This window comes from Bidens hawaiensis, unplaced genomic scaffold, assembly GCF_021521415.1.
Source record: "Bidens hawaiensis isolate Kalapana, Puna unplaced genomic scaffold, B.hawaiensis_p1.1 tig00024866_1, whole genome shotgun sequence".
NCBI classification, from domain to species: Eukaryota; Viridiplantae; Streptophyta; class Magnoliopsida; order Asterales; family Asteraceae; genus Bidens; species Bidens hawaiensis.
The window spans coordinates 287,431-306,407 of NW_027493949.1; the positions used below are offsets into that span (position 1 = coordinate 287,431).

At 41.2% G+C, this 18,977-nt stretch overlaps 1 protein-coding gene across 1 annotated transcript; it reads left to right on the plus strand.

Annotated features, from left to right (window-relative positions):
* Positions 1-265: 265 nt before the first annotated feature.
* LOC143570269 (CASP-like protein 1) lies at positions 266-1,825 on the plus strand. The gene is made up of 4 exons (XM_077055953.1): positions 266-304; positions 392-762; positions 862-991; positions 1,432-1,825. Exons 1-4 carry the CDS (start codon positions 266-268, stop codon positions 1,657-1,659), a joined length of 768 nt encoding a protein of 255 aa, XP_076912068.1. The 3' UTR covers positions 1,660-1,825.
* The last annotated feature ends 17,152 nt before the right edge of the window (positions 1,826-18,977 follow it).

Sequence of the window (18,977 nt, forward strand, 5' to 3'; positions counted from 1 at the left end):
CATCAGAGCAGAACTCTCAGCTGCAGTATTGGAGGAAGCCAACAAATTTCAGAAAACTTGCCTCCAATGTAAATTCTACCCATGTCCAGCAGAATGTGCCTTAGAGCATTCTATTATGAAGACTGGAGAAAGCCCTATATTTATTGTATTTTTTTTCTGGATCACAAAATCCTCCCCTTTGAAACAAAAGATGTAGTTGGAATAAAGAAAAGAATGGCATTTCGCTTCTTTGCTAAGCAAGGATAACTTTACAAGAAGGGCTATAATGGCCATCCTCTCCATCCCTCGAGAGGATGTGCAGCAGGTTCTCGAGGAAGCCCACGCCCCAGACATATTGGCGGCGCAAAGATATATGATCACCTGATGACCCTGGGGTACTCTATGGAGATAGATTCAGCAACATTTGTTAAGAGGTGCAAGGTTTGTCAACTACAAGGCAACCTCATACATGCTCCAGCCGTGGAGCTCCCTACCCATTTCAAACTTGTGCCCTCGATTTCATCGGGAAAATAACCACTCCCTCGAGGGGAAAATGTTTCATTTTAGTAGCAACACACTAGAGCAGACGGCTAGTGGTGCAGATGGTATCAAGAACCATGGGGTGGTAATTGATGCAGTCTTGAGGGCGGTGGTGCTTGTAGCGGGTGTGGCTGCTATCATTATTATGGTCACATCTAAACAGAGCAAGCTGATGCCTTTACCCTTTTCGCCAACTACAATAGTATCCTTGGATGCAAATTGGAATCAGATTCCAGCTTATGTGTAAGTAGCACCAGTTTCAACAGGGATGTTTGGCCCAAAATATATAGCATGCATTGTGAATTACACTCGGCTAATAATAATTTTACTTCTGATGCACAGATACTTTGTGGCAGCATTCTCTACGGCTGGCTTATATAGCATCATCACTGGTGTTTCATCGGTGTTAATTCTGAAGAAGACGGGAAGAAGCTCGACGAGGCTGCAGTTTTGTTTTGTGATACTAGATTCTGTAAGTGCTTCTTGCATCTACGTACTAATCTATTAAAAATCGCGTACCTAGCTATTCTCTTCCAGCTCAAGGACTATTGAAAGAATTCAAACAAAGAAGACTATAACGAATCATATTTTCCGTGTTTGAATAACAACAGAAAAATATATTTCAATGAAAAAAGATAATGATAAAACTAACAAATTAATTGATGATAACGAATAAAATGTCAACGAGTTTTGTAATATTCAAACCGGATGTATGATTTTTATAAGTAATAAACAAATAAATTCATAATCCAAAAGCATTTAGTCTAATAACTATAACAGATAATACATTCGGCTAACAAATATAAATGAGGGACTAGTCATGAGCCAATATAATAACTAAAATCAGGGGCGGAAAATAATAATAATAATAATAATAATAATAATACATGAATAAACGTTTGGAGTACGCAGCTGCTGTTAGCTATTCTATCCGCAGCGTTAGGTGCAGAACTGGCGGTATCATGGATTGGCCTCAAAGGAAATTCTCATTCATTCTGGCATGAGGTCTGCAATACGTATGGTTCCTTCTGTCACCACTTATCCGCCGCTGCCACTATGGCAACCGTATCCATCATCGCAGTTTTACTACTGGTTTGGCACTCATATTACACAATCTGGAAGAAAATTGCGAGCCGATAGTTTGGTCCATAAACAAAAATTAATTTACGTATACCAGTTTGGTGTTATTTCTCATTCTATTGTTGAACATTATGTGAGTTCATGCTTTTACTTAATTTGTACCAGTTTGAGTCTGAATGTTATGATGTAAACGTTACACATGATCCATGGTTCTATTAGAGTATCAATATTAAACGACAATGAAGACGCACACATCACAATTGAAGGGCAGGTGGTCCCGCAGGTAACGAAGTTCAAGTATTTAGGATCATTTGTACAGAGCGATGGGGAATTAGACAGTGATGTGACCCACCGAGTTCAGGTAGGATGGTGTAGATGGAAAGCAGCCACAGGTATATTGTGCGACAAGAGTTTCCCGACTAATCTAAAGGGAAAATTCTATAGGGTGGCAGTTAGACCTGCAATGCTATATGGAACAGATTGTTGGGCCATCAAGAAGGCACAAGTGCGGAAGATGGAGGTAGCAGAAATGAGAATGCTACGTTGGATCTGTGGGCACACAAGGCTAGACCGAATAAGAAACGTTGTGTTTCGCGAGAGATTAGGGGTGGCGAACATAGCAGACAAGATAAGAGAGTGGAGATTGAGATGGTTTGGACATGTAAAGAGAAGACAGACGACGAATCCTGTTAGATCCGTAGAAAACATTACTATAGAGGGGAGGAGGGGTAGAGGACGACCGAAATTGACTTGGGATGAGAGGATTAGTCATGATTTGATAGACCTAAACCTCTCCGAGGACATGGTTGAGGATAGGAATTCGTGGAGAAATAGAATTAAAGTTAAGGATTTTTAGAGAGAATTGAATACCTTAGGGCTTAGACTTAACTTATTTAGGTCACATACCATAATGGTATTTCCGTTACATATATTATTATTATTATTATTATTATTAGCTTTTATATAGCTGTTAAACTGTGACCTTATTATTAATACTATTATAATTAGTAGTAGTTTTTATATAACTGTTAAACTTTGATTTCCTTTATTTTGCTTCATACACATGTACTTAGAGCCGAGGGTCTCTCTGGAAGCCACCTCTTTATTCCTTTGGATAGAGGTACGGTGTGCCTACATCCCACCCTCCCCAGACCCTACCTATAGCTTTGCTGTCGGTGGGATTTTACTGGGTATGATTGATTGATTGATTGATATCCAGGTATAATAATGAATGTTTATTAATTACATGGATTGGATTATTAGAGATTTAGAATATGATCCAAGTACACCAGTAATTATTTTGATACATAATTTGTATACATGGTGAAATTATTGATGAAATGGTGGTACTTTCAAGAAAAGAGTAAAGGAGCTTATATAATAACCAAAAACAAAATGTGGCAACTTTTAACAAGCTAGTCAATTAAAGATGTTGCATTCTTATTTTTTTAGAAAAGTGTGACATTCTTATTAGCACAGCCATTCGCAAGGTCAGATTATAATTGCTAACGTTACTATCTCATTGGAGTATATATATGTGAGACTTCAACTACTATATTATAAGCACGACCACTAACCATTTTACATTTAAGTATATCTACTTAACCAATCTATCCCTAATTAATGTTCCCACCCAAGCGAAACGGTGGAGGACTAAGAGCATTCTTATCTCTTTCTCCATCTATATCTCTATAATTACACTAAAAAACACTATATTTGTCTCTCTTGTTCAATCAAATAATAATTTTATACCTTTATCATTACAGTTTTCTCTCTCCTCTACTCACAACCAATCCAACAAATATTAAAAAATAAATAGGGGTAAACAATGTTCCCCAAATGTTTCCCCATATTTACAAAAAATCACTACATTTCTCTCTCCACCTTATAATTTACACTCACAAACTCACCTTATAATTTGCAAACTTCACTCACATAATTATGGAGAATGGGATGAGAATGCTCTAAGATGACACATTGCCCGAAACAACCGGACTGATTGTGAGTGAGTAGTCGAGACCTTGAGCAGCGCATCTAGCTTTGAGATGCTTAATAGAACCACCAAAATCGTATTTGGTATGAAACACGCATTTCGAGCCAACTAAATTTGAAATTTTTGGTCTTATAACTAACTCAAATTAGATTTTGTTGCGAAGCCTCCATTTCTTCATGCATAGCAATCATCCACTGAGGATTTTTTTACAGCACATTTAAAATATTTTGGATCCTAATGAGCAAAATAAAGCGGTATAGAGATTGTGTTAAGAAACAAGAGCCAAGTCTATCTGATGTTTAGTTTTAAAAATGCCCAATTTGGGTTTCTCAATGAAGACCCAAGTTCAAACTTCACTAACAACATTTTGGAGGGGACATAGGTGGCTCAATAAAGTAAGACTAAGATTTTTGTGATCTCAAGTTCGATTCCGAGGGAGTCCAGGTTTTACCACTAGTGGGCCTTCGGGTGGGTGAGTTTTCCCCAAAACTGAAGATAACTTGGAGGCGCTTAAGGGTTTTATCATATTAAAAGCAAGTACATTGTTTAGTTTTGTACGTGTAAGCAGTGGCAGATCTAGGAATTTTTTAGGTGGTGCACTACTTTTAGATTCTTCAATTTCGTAGAGTTGGGTATAAAGAATTCTGGGTCGGTTCGATGGTTCGAGATTTGGGTCGGTTTGAGGTTCGATGGTTCAAGCTGATGAATCAATTCTGAAACACTTAGGGTTCAGCTAGTCTAAACCTACAATTTGAAATCATCACCAAACACAATATCAATCCAATTAATCATGTATATGTCTTCCACTTTCCTATTCATGTGTATAACAAAAGCCCTAAGGTAATTTAAACAAGGGAAAATTCCCAAAATAAGCGTTTATGAATACGTTTTTCAGGTTTTATGTGTCATTTCCAACAAATTCCCAAAATAGGTATTATAAACTAGTCGTGACGAATAGTTTATGATTACCCATGAGTAGTTTGTGTAACCACTTAAAACTTGTCACGTGTCTATAAACTAACCGTAACGACCAGTTTCACTAATCATCTACTCGTAAAGATTAAATAAGTTTAAAGCCTCGTAATCAACACGCGTGAGTAAAAAATAAATCATTTAGTCGCGACGAGTAGATTCTATAACTTTACGAGTCACGAGTAGTTTATCAAACTAACCGCGACGATGCATTTGATTACCAAATGTACCGAACTGGTTAGTTTACTTGGTAAACATTACGCATACGAGTAGTTTATATGTAGTTAACTTGTCTTGACTAGTTTACTTTGTTTACATTCCCCATACGAGTAGTTTATTAGTAATTAACTCGTTCTGATAAGTTTACATGATTTACATTACCCATACGAGTAGTTTATAGGTACTTAACTTGTCATGTCTTGTTTACCTTATTTACATTCCAATACGAGTAGTTAATTAGTAATTAACTCGTCTTGGCTAGTAATTAACTCCAACTGATAAGTTTACCTTAATTATTCATATTCATTTGATGACAAAGGTATATTCAAGTCCGGAGCAATCCCCACCAATTTTCCCGTTTCATTTTCGTTTGTAAGTAACTCATTCGACATCAAACTTTGTTTTGCAATGTCTCCATTGTCATCCTCAACAACGTAGATATAAACGACTTCATTTGGTCTTCCTTTAGAACGTTTTAGAAAAGGCGTCATGCCGTAGTTGTCGTGTATATCCACCAGATATGAGTAATTACAGAATTATAAGATAATCGTTTAACATGATCTATTTTAAAACGACTAGTAACAAAATCTATAAACTCACAATAACCGAGCCTCAAAGATAGAGATACACCTTGCCGCCCACAATCAAACGGAACATACTCAGTAGCTCCTTTTGTTTATTCCCATTTTACGTCATAACAAACTATAATATTATCAATTTCCTCCTCCATTGATGTGCGGGTTCAAACCAACAAGAACATGTCGTTTATATAAACCCACCAACTTCAAAACAACATTGTACCGACTAGTTTAGACTATAAAGTAATGAGACGACTAGATTGTTACGTTAAACTAGTCAAGACGAGTTAATTACTAATTAACTACTCGTATTGGAAAGTAAATAAGGTAAACGAGACACGATGAGTTAACTACCTATAAACTACTCGCATGGGTAATGTAAATCAGGTAAACTTATCAGGACGAGTTAATTACTAATAAAATACTCGTATGGGGAATGTAAGCTAGTCAAGACGAGTTAACTACATATAAACTACTCGTATGCCTAATGTTTACCAGGTAAACTAACCGGTTCGGTACATTTGGTACTCAAACGCATCGTCGCGGTTAGTTTGATAAACTACTCGTGACTCGTAAAGTTATAGAATCTACTCGCCGCGACTAAATGATTTCTTATTTACTCGTGGGAGTTGATTACGAGGCTTTAAACTTATTTAATTTTTACGAGTAGATGATTAGTGAAACTGGTCGTTACGGTTAGTTTATAGACACGTGACAAGTTTTAATTGGTTACACAAACTACTCGTGGATAATCATAAACTATTCGTTACGACTAGTTTATAATACCTATTTTGGGAATTTGTTGGAAATGACACATAAAACCTGAAAAACGTATTCATAGACACTTATTTTGGGATTTTCCCTTTAAACAAACATACAAGATCAAGTAGCCAACAAACACCCACATAGGGTACGATTTTGAAAAAAAAATTAAGAACAGGAGATGAAAATGATGACGTGAGTTACATATTAAAACTAACAAATCAACAACTACAAACTAACAAATTAAAACTAATTTTGTTAATAACCTAACAATCAACAGCATCAAGAATAATTAACACGAACAATTAACAAATGAATATAAACTTACCTTAAAAGTAGGAGGATTCGAGGAAGAGTAGCAAGGCGGGAAGGAGCAACGGACCAACAGTGGTGTCGGCCGGAAAAGCAGCAAGCAACAACGGTGGTCGTATATGATATAAGATTGAATTATAAAAAAAATCAAAAATTTCGCTGGAAGCCGGAATTGAACTTGCGACCATCAGTTTACAAAACCAACGATTTACTAGTTGGCCCAACGCCTTTAATGTTTACAGGGTGGTTCTTCCTAATTTATAAAGTGGTTCCTCTAATATTATATATATACACACACACACTATTATTTCGAAACTCGGGTGGTTCCGAGTAACCACCCATTCATACTATAGATTCGCCCCTGCGTGTAGGCAACAAGAGCTTAAACGAGTGTATCATAGCCATTATGGTGTAGATTAAGCAAAACTCGAGGATAAGGGAGCACGTGGAAGGTCTGAATACCTTACGAGATTGAAAACGAAGAACCCGTTAACAATGGACCTATGTCGGTTGTGTACACTGTGTATGTGACATCTGACCCGATCTGACCCGACCCAGGTACCCGTTTCTCTGACCCGATCTCTTTCTTTTATGATTTAGTATTTATTTATACTTATACTTTATTTTTAATAATAATATATATATATTTTCCTTCCCGCCTCTTTCTCTCTCTTTCTTTCCGCCGTTCCGTCCCTCTCCTCTCTTTCCGCCTTCTTTTCCCTCTTGTCGCCGTCCCGCCCTTACGCCTTGTTTCCCTCTTTTTCTTCTAACTCTTTGCTTGTCCTTTGTTCCTTCCCGCCTAAGGTTGTCTGCGCAGCTCCACGCGCCAGACTCCCTTACAAGGAATCCTGCGTGAAGACCACCTGTTTCAGCGATTCGCGAGACGAACTCTTCTCGCAGCGCGCTAAGAATTGTAATTCTTCTCGCAGCGCGCTAAGAACGGTAGTTCTTCCCGCGACGCGCTAAGGATTTGTAGTTCTTCTCGCAGCGCGCTAAGAATCGTAGTTCATCCCTCGACGCGCGAAGAATTATAGTTCTTCCCGCGGCGCGCTAGGAATTTTAGTTCCTCCCGCGGCGCGCTAAGAAATGTAATTCTTCCCGCGGCGCGCTTAGAAATGTAGTTCTTTCCGCGACGCGTTAAGGATAGTTCTGTCTGCCTTCGCGCTCGCGCTCTCTTGACCTTCTGTGTCAGCCTTCTCGCGCTAAACCCTTTTAGTTTTCTTCTGTGGAATCTAGCCGTTTGCTTTTGTGTTGTCTTATCTTTTGAGCTGTTGACCTAATCTGCTTTATGTCTGAAAAGTTACTTTCGGCGCAGCATGCGCGCCAACCCCATTGGTTGGCAGATAAAGTGACTGACATAATCTTTTGAGATCTGCTTTTGCCATGCTTGACCAGTACCTTTTTCTGAACCGCCCATGCCTTTTTACTGTTCCCTGTCAGTCTTCCCTTTTTGCTTTTTCTCTTTTCCTGCAGCCGTCATATCTTTTGTTATCTTTTGGTTTGTCTTGTTCTGTTTGTCTTGGAATCTTTTCCCCTTTTTCTGGATTTATGTCTCCTAGGGTTTCTCTATAAATAATAACCTTATTTTCTTAACACTACACACACAAAACACTTAATCTCTCTTATTCTCCTGTTTTCCTTGCTCTCTGCCGCCTCCCTCTCTGCCTCCGTCTTCCTCCCTGTTCTGTCCTGCTGTTCCGGTAATATATATATTATATATAATAATTTAATTATGCTAACTTATAATCAAGACTTAAAACCAATCATTAAAACAATAATCTTGTTTATAGGTTAACTAGTGCTTGTTTAAAGTTGGTTCTTGCTTTATCTTACACCGCATCGTTTATCAAGTGAGTAATCTCGTACCTAATCCCTTTTTATCTTTAATGTTTTGGGATGTTCATGTGTTCATACAAACTTAGAGTCTTAAACTTGTTTATGAACTTTAGTCGCGCAGTATCCCATGTGTTGAGGACGTTTACTTGGCTGTTTATTTGTATGTGTGTATCATTAACCGCTTTGTTCGGCCTATTCCGAAGTTTTCATGGATCCATTAGATGAACACGGGAGACCTATCGTTTACGGTTTTCTTGTTTTACACTTGCACAGATGTTTTCTCGTTTTTGTGCTCAATTGGGAGCACGGATTGAACTATGAACTATGAGCTATGATCTATCTAGGCTTGATCACAATCTGATTGCACCCTTGTTAAACACCAGACATACACGTGTTGCGCGCAGATTTATTGTTATCTATGTATTGTATTAAACTTGATTTCTCACCAACACGCAAGTGTTTGACGGTTATTTTAACACATGTTCAGGTTTGCAGTAGCTGTTTTGGAGCTTGTGGACACGTAGGAAGTTTTCTTTATTTTGGACCTAGATTAAAATGTATCAAGACAAGTTTTTGCTGTTCGAATATTATGATTTATAATATATTGATTTATGATGTTTTATGTTATCTTGTTTACTTTGCGCGTGCGCGAATGAATGTATTTATTAAATATTGACACCCAATAGTGTCACGAGTAATGAAACAATATGTGGCGCCCCGATGTATAATCCGCCTTTGGTCGGGGTGTTACAGATTGGTATCAGAGCTCGTTGACTTTAGGATAGGTGGTTAGACGTAACGGCCTAGAATACCTAAGAGTCCCTTCTCGCGCATGAGAGAAATCTCATGTTTGCGCGCTTATTGTTAATTACTCGTTGTTTATAAATATGCTCGCGCTTGCGCAGTATATGATTTTATGTTTTATTCCGCGATATTTCGATTTTTGTTGAATTTCGATTTTTATTGATTTTTCTTACGTGTTCGTTTGTTGGATTTGAAAATCCGAAAAGTCATGGTGATGCATGAATAGTTGATTTTCAATTTCCATTTACGATTATGTTCTGAGGTTGGAGACTTGAAAAGTCATGGTGATACATGAATTGTCAACCTCCAATACTCATTTTCTTGTGTATTTTATATTGAAGATTGAAAAGTCATGGTGATACATGAATCGTCAATCTCCAATACTCGTTTGCTCGTATATTTTAAATTGGGAATCCGGAAAGTCATGGTGATACATGAATTGTCGATTCTTGATTCGAATTCGTTACCTTTATTAAGTCTGCATTTAGGGTCATTTATTTTACTTTAACTTTTGACTGTAACTGACTCCGTGAAACCAAGCTTTATAAGATTAAAACTTTGCGCTAAAATCAAGATATTAACTAAAATTAAAATTTTTATAGAATGCCTCCGCTATCTCGCCGATTTCAGAGAAGAGAAGCCTCGCGCATGCGTAGACAGCAACGTTCCCAGGAAATGGCCGCCGCAATAGCCCAAGCCTTGAGCCAAAATAATACCTCCAGTTATAACATTAAATCCTTCAACGCGGGTAACCCTCCAAAGTTCACAGGTCTTGAAGGAGCCACCGTGATGCTCCAGTGGCTTGAGAAGATAGAAAACACTTTCCTCCATACCCAATGCCCCTCAGACAGACGAACCCTGTATGCTTCCAGTGTCCTGGAATCTAGAGCGCTTACATGGTGGAATGGAGTAGCTCATGCGCGTGGCGCAGAAGCTGCTTCCAGCATGCTCTGGGAGGAATTTAAGGAAATTCTTACGCGAGAATTCTGCCCTCCCAACGAAGTTAAGCGCCTGGAGGAAGAATTCTGGAACTTAAAGCAATATAGTGGCGAAGCGCGCGAGTACGCGACGCGCTTCCACGAGCTAAGCTTACTGGTCCCTCACCTTGTTACCCCTTCCCGCCGAGCCATAGAGAAATTCCTTGGGGGTCTCCCCATGGAAATTCAAGATTCTGTATGGGCCAGAAACCCAGTTACCCTCTCTGACGCCATTGAGTTGGCCGCTGTGCTCAGCGACAACCATGTCAGAGCAGGAACCCTGTTCCTGCGGGGAACTGAGAAGACCAAACTCACCAAGACTGCCCCTGAACCAACAGAAACCAAACCTGAACCCTCGAACCGTAACAACCTCAAGCGCAGGCGCAAGGCCTATGCGCTTACCAACCCGCCCACTGTCCAGCAACCCACCTACCAACCTCCAGTTTACGCGCCTAACCCACTGTCAGCCTACCCAACTCCCCCTGTAGTTCACAACTATGCCCTAACCAATCCAGCACTCCCTGCCCCACCAACTAAGAAACCTTACACAGGAAACCAACCCCTTTGCCCAACCTGTAGACTTCACCACCCAACTCATGTAACACCCCGACCAAAGGCGGATTATACATCGGGGCGCCACATATTGCTTCATTACTCGCGACACTATTGGTGTCAATATTTATTAATACACATTTTATCGCGCACGCGCAGCGGGGAAAATAAAGAACATAAATCAAACATAAATCAATATATTATAAATTATAACATTCGAACAGCGAAAACTTGTCTTGATACATTTTAATCTAGGTCCAAAATAAAGAACTTCCTACGTGTCCTTAAGCTCCCAAAACAGCTACTGCAAACCTGAACATGTGTTAAAATAAACGTCAAACACTTGCGTGTTGGTGAGAAATCAAGTTTAATAGATAATCATAGATAATCACAGTAAATCTGCGCGCAACACGTGTATGTCTAGAGTTTAACAAGGGTGTAATCAGATTGTGATCAAGCCTAATATAGTTCATAGATCATAGTTCAATCCATGCTCCCAATTGAGCATAAAAACGAGAAAACATCTGTGCAAGTGTAAACAAAGAAAACCGTAAACGATAGGTCTCCCGTGTTCAACTAATGGTACCAACGGAACTGCGGAATAGGCCGAACAAAGCGGTTAATGATACACACATACAAATAAACAGCCAAGTAAACGTCCTCAACACATGGGATACTGCGCGACTAAAGTTCAAAAACAAGTTTAAGACTCAAGTTTTGTATGAACACATGAACATCCCAAAGCATTTAAAATAAAAAGGGATTAGATACGAGATAACTCACATGATAAACGATGCGGTGATAGATAAAGCAAGAACCAACTTTTAAACAAGCAAGGTTAACCTATAATTAAAGATTATTGTTTTAATGATTTGTTTTAAGTCTTGATTATAAGTTAGCATAATTAATAAGTAAATTATAATATATATTACCGGAAAAGCAGGAAGAACAAGGAGGAAGACGGAGGCAGAGAGGAAGACGGCAGAGAGAGCAAGGGGCAAGAGAACAGGAGAGATTAAGTGTTTTGTGTGTGATGTGTTAGGAAAAATAATACTATTATTTATAGAGAAACCCTAGGAGACATAATCCCTAGAAAAGGGGAAAAGATCTCAAAAAGCAAAAGATATCAAAAAGCATAAGAATCCAAAAGCAAAAGATATCAAAAGATATGGCAGCTGCAGGGGGCAAGATAAAGCTGACAGGGCACAGTAACAGGCATGGGCGGTTCAGATAAAGGTACTGGTCAAGCATGGCAAAAGCAGATCTCAAAAGATAATGTCAGTCACTTTTTCTACCAACCAATGGGGGTTGGTACGCATGCTGCGCCGAAAGTAACTATTCAGACATTAGATAGGTTAGGTCAACAGCACAGAAGATAAGACAACACAAAAGCAAACGGCTAGATTTAAACAGAAGATACAAGGGTTAAGCGCGGGAAGGCTGAGTGCGCGAGCGCGAAGGCTGGCACAACAATCCTTAGCGCACTGCGGGAAGAATCACAAATCCTTAGCGTGCTGCGTGAAGAACAAGAATTCTAAGCGCATCGCGGGAAGAACATACATTCTTAGCGCATTGCGGGAAGAACATGCATTCTTAGCGCGCTGCGAGAAGAGTTCTCTTCACGCATCGCAGGAACAAGATAGACCACGCAGGCTTCCATGCAAGGAGTCTGGCGCGTGGAGCTGCAGACATCCTTAGGCGGGAAGAACCAAAGGACAAGCAAAGAGGAGGGAAACAAAGCGTAAGGGTGGGACGGCGACAAGAGGGAAAAGAAGGCGGAAAGAGAGAAGGAAGAGGGACGGGACGGCGGAAAGAAAGAGAGAGAGAGGCGGGAAGGAAAATATATATTATTATTAAAAGTAAAATATAAGTATAAATATTAAATAATAAAAGAGAGATCGGGTCAGAGAACGGGTACCTGGGTCGGGTCGGATCGGGGCAGATGTCACAGTCTCCCCTACTTTAAGAAATTTCGTCCCGAAATTTATCTCGAAGTAGGTTGCGCAGAGAACAGGTGCGGGTACTTGATCTTCATTTGATCTTCCCTTTCCCATGTAAACTCGGCTCCGCGCTTGGACTCCCAGCGAACTTTCACGATAGGGATACGACTGCGCTTGGTTTGCTTAACCTCGCGATCCATAATCTCAACAGGCTTCTCAATGAAATGCATGGATTCATCAACTTGAACTTCATCAAGTGGAATGTGAAGGTTCTCGTCAGCTAAACACTTCTTGAGATTGGAAACATGGAACGTTGGATGCACATTACTGAGCGCGAGCGGCAGGTCAAGTCTGTAGGCAACTTTTCCCACACGCGCGAGAATCTTGAATGGACCAACATAACGAGGAGCAAGCTTACCCTTCTTCCCAAAGCGGACAACACCTTTCCAAGGCGACACTTTGAGGAGAACAAGATCACCAACTTGAAATTCGAGAGGCTTTCGCCTACGATCTGCGTAACTCTTCTGTCGGCTTCTGGCAGTCAGCAAATGATCACGGATCTTGGCGATTTTATCGGTTGTCTCTTGAACAAGTTCGGGTCCTGTGATTTGAGTTTCACCCACTTCGCTCCAACAAATTGGGGAGCGGCATTTACGACCGTAAAGTGCTTCAAATGGGGCCATACCGATACTGGAATGATAGCTGTTGTTATAAGAAAACTCGATCAAAGGCAGGTGTGAATCCCAATTACCTCCAAAATCAAGAACACAAGATCGGAGCATATCCTCAAGAGTTTGAATAGTTCGCTCAGACTGACCGTCAGTCTGAGGATGATATGCCGTACTCATGTCCAAGCGAGTTCCTAGCGCAGATTGGAGAGATTTCCAAAAGCGAGATATAAAACGGCCATCGCGATCGGATATGATGCTCAAAGGAGTACCATGGCGGCAGACGATTTCCTTGACATAAAGCTGCGCGAGATGCTCAACACGGTAGTTTTCACGAATGGGCAGAAAGTGAGCAGATTTAGTCAATCGATCCACTATTACCCAAATGCTATCATGTTTGCTTGCTGTCAAAGGTAACTTGGTAATAAAGTCCATCGCTATACCTTCCCATTTCCACGTAGGAATTTCTGGTTGTTCGAGCAAACCAGATGGGCGTTGGTGTTCAGCTTTTACTTTAGAACAAGTCAGACATCTAGCTACGAACACAGCAATATCCTTTTTCATACCGGGCCACCAATAAGTTATGCGCAAATCCTTGTACATCTTATCAGCGCCAGGGTGAATAGAATATCGGGATTTGTGCGCTTCACTCAGGATATCAGCACGAAGATCCTCATCACAAGGGATCCAGATGCGATTGAGATAGCAGAGAATTCCACTCAGATTAGGGACAAAGAGTGCTTCCGCGCCACACGCTAACTCGGCGCGAAGGTTACCATTACTGATGGATGCGCGCTGCGCGTCACGAATACGCGATTCAAGGTTGCTTTGAATCGGCGCGAAGTGAAGCTGGGTGCGCGGCAAGATACAGTTAAGTTGGCAGGGTTTTCGGCTGAGCGCATCGGCTACCACATTAGCCTTACCAGGATGATACCGGATCTCACAATCGTAATCGCTGATGAGTTCGTTCCATCGGCGTTGCCTCATGTTAAGTTCCTTTTGATCAAAGATATGCTGAAGGCTTTTATGGTCAGTGTAGAGGATACACTTAGTACCATAAAGGTAGTGTCTCCAGATCTTCAAGGCAAAAACAACTGCACCAAGCTCGAGGTCGTGAGTTGTATAATTCTTTTCATGAACCTTAAGTTGCCTTGATGCGTAAGCGATAACCTTGCCTCGTTGCATAAGAACACAACCGAGACCTTGGTTGGATGCATCGCAATACACGACAAAATCATCATTACCCTCAGGTAGCGCAAGAACAGGAGCTTCACACAACAAACGCTTGAGCGTTAGAAAGGCTTCTTCTTGCTTCGAGCCCCAAATATACGGTTTACCTTTGTGCGTCAGAGCTGTTAAAGGCAAAGCGATCTTTGAGAAGTTCGAAATGAAACGCCGGTAATAACCAGCTAAGCCCAGAAAGGAACGGATCTCAGAAGGAGAGGATGGCGTAATCCAGTTCTTGATTGCTTCAATCTTGGATGGGTCGACATGAATACCCATCTTGTTTACAACATGACCAAGAAACTGTACTTCATCAGACCAAAATTCACACTTGGAAAGCTTAGCATAGAGTTGCTCGGCTCTAAGCTTTTGCAATACCAATCGGAGATGTTGCTCATGCTCGGCCTTGGTCTTAGAATACACCAGAACATCATCGATAAACACGATCACGAATTTATCCAAGAAAGGCCTACACACCCGATTCATAAGATCCATGAAAACGGCGGGTGCGTTGGTTAAACCGAAGGACATGACCAAGAATTCAAAATGGCCATAACGAGTACGAAAAGCAGTCTTCGGAACATCTTCATCGCGGATACGCAACTGATGATAACCAGAACGGAGATCGATCTTCGAGAAACAGGAGGCACCTTGGAGTTGATCAAAGAGGTCGTCAATACGCGGTAAGGGATACCGGTTTTTAATGGTGAGTTTGTTCAACTCGCGGTAATCAATACACATGCGAAACGATCCATCTTTCTTTTAACGAACAACACCGGAGCACCCCAGGGCGAAGAGCTAGGGCGAATGAATCCTTTAGCAGTCAACTCTTGAAGTTGGCTGGCCAATTCTTGCATCTCAGCGGGTGCAAGACGGTAAGGAGATTTAGCTACGGGGGAAGCACCAGGGACAAGATCAACACGAAACTCGACTTCACGAGCGGGAGGGATACCAGGAAGATCATCAGGAAAAACTTCAGGAAAATCACGCACAACAGGGATATCGCGAAGCTTCTTTCCTTCATCGGGTTTAACCACATGGGCTAGAAATGCAATACACTTCTTCCGCATGAGTCTTTGGGCTTCGGCGCAAGACATAAGTTTAAGACCACTGGAGGGTTTTTCGCCGTAGATATGGAGATCACCATTTCCTCGAGGTATGCGAATCAATTTCTTGCGCAAATAACTTCGGCGCGATTCTTCGAGAGCCAGTCCATACCAATGATAACATCAAAGCTTCCAAGAGGCATAGGGATGAGGTCGATCAGAAAATCGTTTTCGTTAAGGTTAAGCGTACAATCTTTAATCACCGAGTTTATTAAAACAGTTTCGCCATTAGCCAATTCAACTGAAAAATCTTCTTTTAAGTTATCGCGCGGTCGCGCAAGCTAACATGGATATCGCGAAGATCATCAGGAAAAACTTCAGGGAAATCACGCACAACAGGGATATCGCGAAGCTTCTTCTCTTCAGCAGGTTTAACCACATGGGCTAAGAATGCAACACACTTCTTCCGCATGAGTCTTTGGGCTTCGGCGCAAGACATAAGTTTAAGACCACTGGAGGGTTTTTCGCCGTAGATGTGAAGATCACCATTTTCTCGAGGTATGCGAACCATCTTCTTGGCGCAAATAACTTCGGCGCGATTCTTCGAGAGCCAGTCCATACCAATGATAACATCAAAGCTTCCAAGAGGCATGGGGATGAGGTCGATCAGAAAATCGTTTTCGTTAAGGTTAAGCGTACAATCTTTAATCACTGAGTTAATTAAAACAGTTTCACCATTAGCCAATTCAACTGAAAAATTTTCTTTTAAATCGTTGCGCGGATCGCGCAAGCTTCTGCTCGAAGGCGCGAGAGATAAAACTTCGATCGGCGCCAGTATCAAAAAGTATAGAAGCATAAAATCCGTTAAGCAAAAATGTACCATTAACTACGTCATTATTCGCTTGCGCTTGGTGCGCGGTTATATTAAAAGCTCGTCCACGCGTCACTTGGTTTGAAATCTGGTTCACCGGATTCGCTTGTGTGATTTGCACTTGTAGTCTCGGGCACCGCGTTCCGGAAATGACTGGGATCACCGCAGTTATAGCACGACCTGGGTCGTGGGTTTTGGTAGATTGATTGTGGGTTCTGCGGGTAGACTGGTGGTGTTGGCGCAATTGGGTTGGCGGGAGGGACTCTACAGTATTCGGTTGAGTGACCAATGCGGCCACATCGGTTACATTGTCGACACGGGGTCTGAGTTGTGACATCTGCCCCGATCCGACCCGACCCAGGTACCCGTTCTCTGACCCGATCTCTCTTTTATTATTTAATATTTATACTTATATTTTACTTTTAATAATAATATATATTTTCCTTCCCGCCTCTCTCTCTCTTTCTTTCCGCCGTCCCGTCCCTCTTCCTTCTCTCTTTCCGCCTTCTTTTCCCTCTTGTCGCCGTCCCACCCTTACGCTTTGTTTCCCTCCTCTTTGCTTGTCCTTTGGTTCTTCCCGCCTAAGGATGTCTGCAGCTCCACGCGCCAGACTCCTTGCATGGAAGCCTGCGTGGTCTATCTTGTTCCTAGCGATGCGTGAAGAGAACTCTTCTCGCAGCGCGCTAAGAATGCATGTTCTTCCCGCAATGCGCTAAGAATGTATGTTCTTCCCGCGATGCGCTTAGAATTCTTGTTCTTCACGCAGCACGCTAAGGATTTGTGATTCTTCCCGCAGTGCGCTAAGGATTGTTGTGCCAGCCTTCGCGCTCGCGCACTCAGCCTTCCCGCGCTTAACCCTTGTATCTTCTGTTTAAATCTAGCCGTTTGCTTTTGTGTTGTCTTATCTTCTGTGCTGTTGACCTAACCTATCTAATGTCTGAATAGTTACTTTCGGCGCAGCATGCGTACCAACCCCCATTGGTTGGTAGAAAAAGTGACTGACATTATCTTTTGAGATCTGCTTTTGCCATGCTTGACCAGTACCTTTATCTGAACCGCCCATGCCTGTTACTGTGCCCTGTCAGCTTTATCTTGCCCCCTGCAGCTGCCATATCTTTTGATATCTTTTGCTTTTGGATTCTTATGCTTTTTGATATCTTTTGCTTTTTGAGATCTTTTCCCCTTTTCTAGGGATTATGTCTCCTAGGGTTTCTCTATAAATAATAGTATTATTTTTCCTAACACATCACACACAAAACACTTAATCTCTCCTGTTCTCTTGCCCCTTGCTCTCTCTGCCGTCTTCCTCTCTGCCTCCGTCTTCCTCCTTGTTCTTCCTGCTTTTCCGGTAATATATATTATAATTTACTTATTAATTATGCTAACTTATAATCAAGACTTAAAACAAATCATTAAAACAATAATCTTTAATTATAGGTTAACCTTGCTTGTTTAAAAGTTGGTTCTTGCTTTATCTATCACCGCATCGTTTATCATGTGAGTTATCTCGTATCTAATCCCTTTTTATTTTAAATGCTTTGGGATGTTCATGTGTTCATACAAAACTTGAGTCTTAAACTTGTTTTTGAACTTTAGTCGCGCAGTATCCCATGTGTTGAGGACGTTTACTTGGCTGTTTATTTGTATGTGTGTATCATTAACCGCTTTGTTCGGCCTATTCCGCAGTTCCGTTGGTACCATTAGTTGAACACGGGAGACCTATCGTTTACGGTTTTCTTTGTTTACACTTGCACAGATGTTTTCTCGTTTTTATGCTCAATTGGGAGCATGGATTGAACTATGATCTATGAACTATATTAGGCTTGATCACAATCTGATTACACCCTTGTTAAACTCTAGACATACACGTGTTGCGCGCAGATTTACTGTGATTATCTATGATTATCTATTAAACTTGATTTCTCACCAACACGCAAGTGTTTGACGTTTATTTTAACACATGTTCAGGTTTGCAGTAGCTGTTTTGGGAGCTTAAGGACACGTAGGAAGTTCTTTATTTTGGACCTAGATTAAAATGTATCAAGACAAGTTTTCGCTGTTCGAATGTTATAATTTATAATATATTGATTTATGTTTGATTTATGTTCTTTATTTTCCCCGCTGCGCGTTGCGCGATAAAATGTGTATTAATAAATATTGACACCAATAGTGTCGCGAGTAATGAAGCAATATGTGGCGCCCCGATGTATAATCCGCCTTTGGTCGGGGTGTTACATGAGTTGGGTGGTGAAGTCTACAGGTTGGGCAAAGGGGTTGGTTTCCTGTGTAAGGTTTCTTAGTTGGTGGGGCAGGGAGTGCTGGATTGGTTAGGGCATAGTTGTGAACTACAGGGGGAGTTGGGTAGGCTGACAGTGGGTTAGGCGCGTAAACTGGAGGTTGGTAGGTGGGTTGCTGGACAGTGGGCGGGTTGGTAAGCGCATAGCCTTGCGCCTGCGCTTGAGGTTGTTACGGTTCGAGGGTTCAGGTTTGGTTTCTGTTGGTTCAGGGGCAGTCTTGGTGAGTTTGGTCTTCTCAGTTCCCCGCAGGAACAGGGTTCCTGCTCTGACATGGTTGTCGCTGAGCACAGCGGCCAACTCAATGGCGTCAGAGAGGGTAACTGGGTT

Bases quoted from the DNA above. Each gene is read 5' to 3' on its own strand.
- LOC143570269 (XM_077055953.1), top strand. From the start codon at position 266: ATGGCCATCCTCTCCATCCCTCGAGAGGATGTGCAGCAG. The intron at 763-861 runs GTAAGTAGCACC...TCTGATGCACAG, and splicing joins AATCAGATTCCAGCTTATGT to ATACTTTGTGGCAGCATTCT. The intron at 992-1,431 runs GTAAGTGCTTCT...TGGAGTACGCAG, and splicing joins GTTTTGTGATACTAGATTCT to CTGCTGTTAGCTATTCTATC.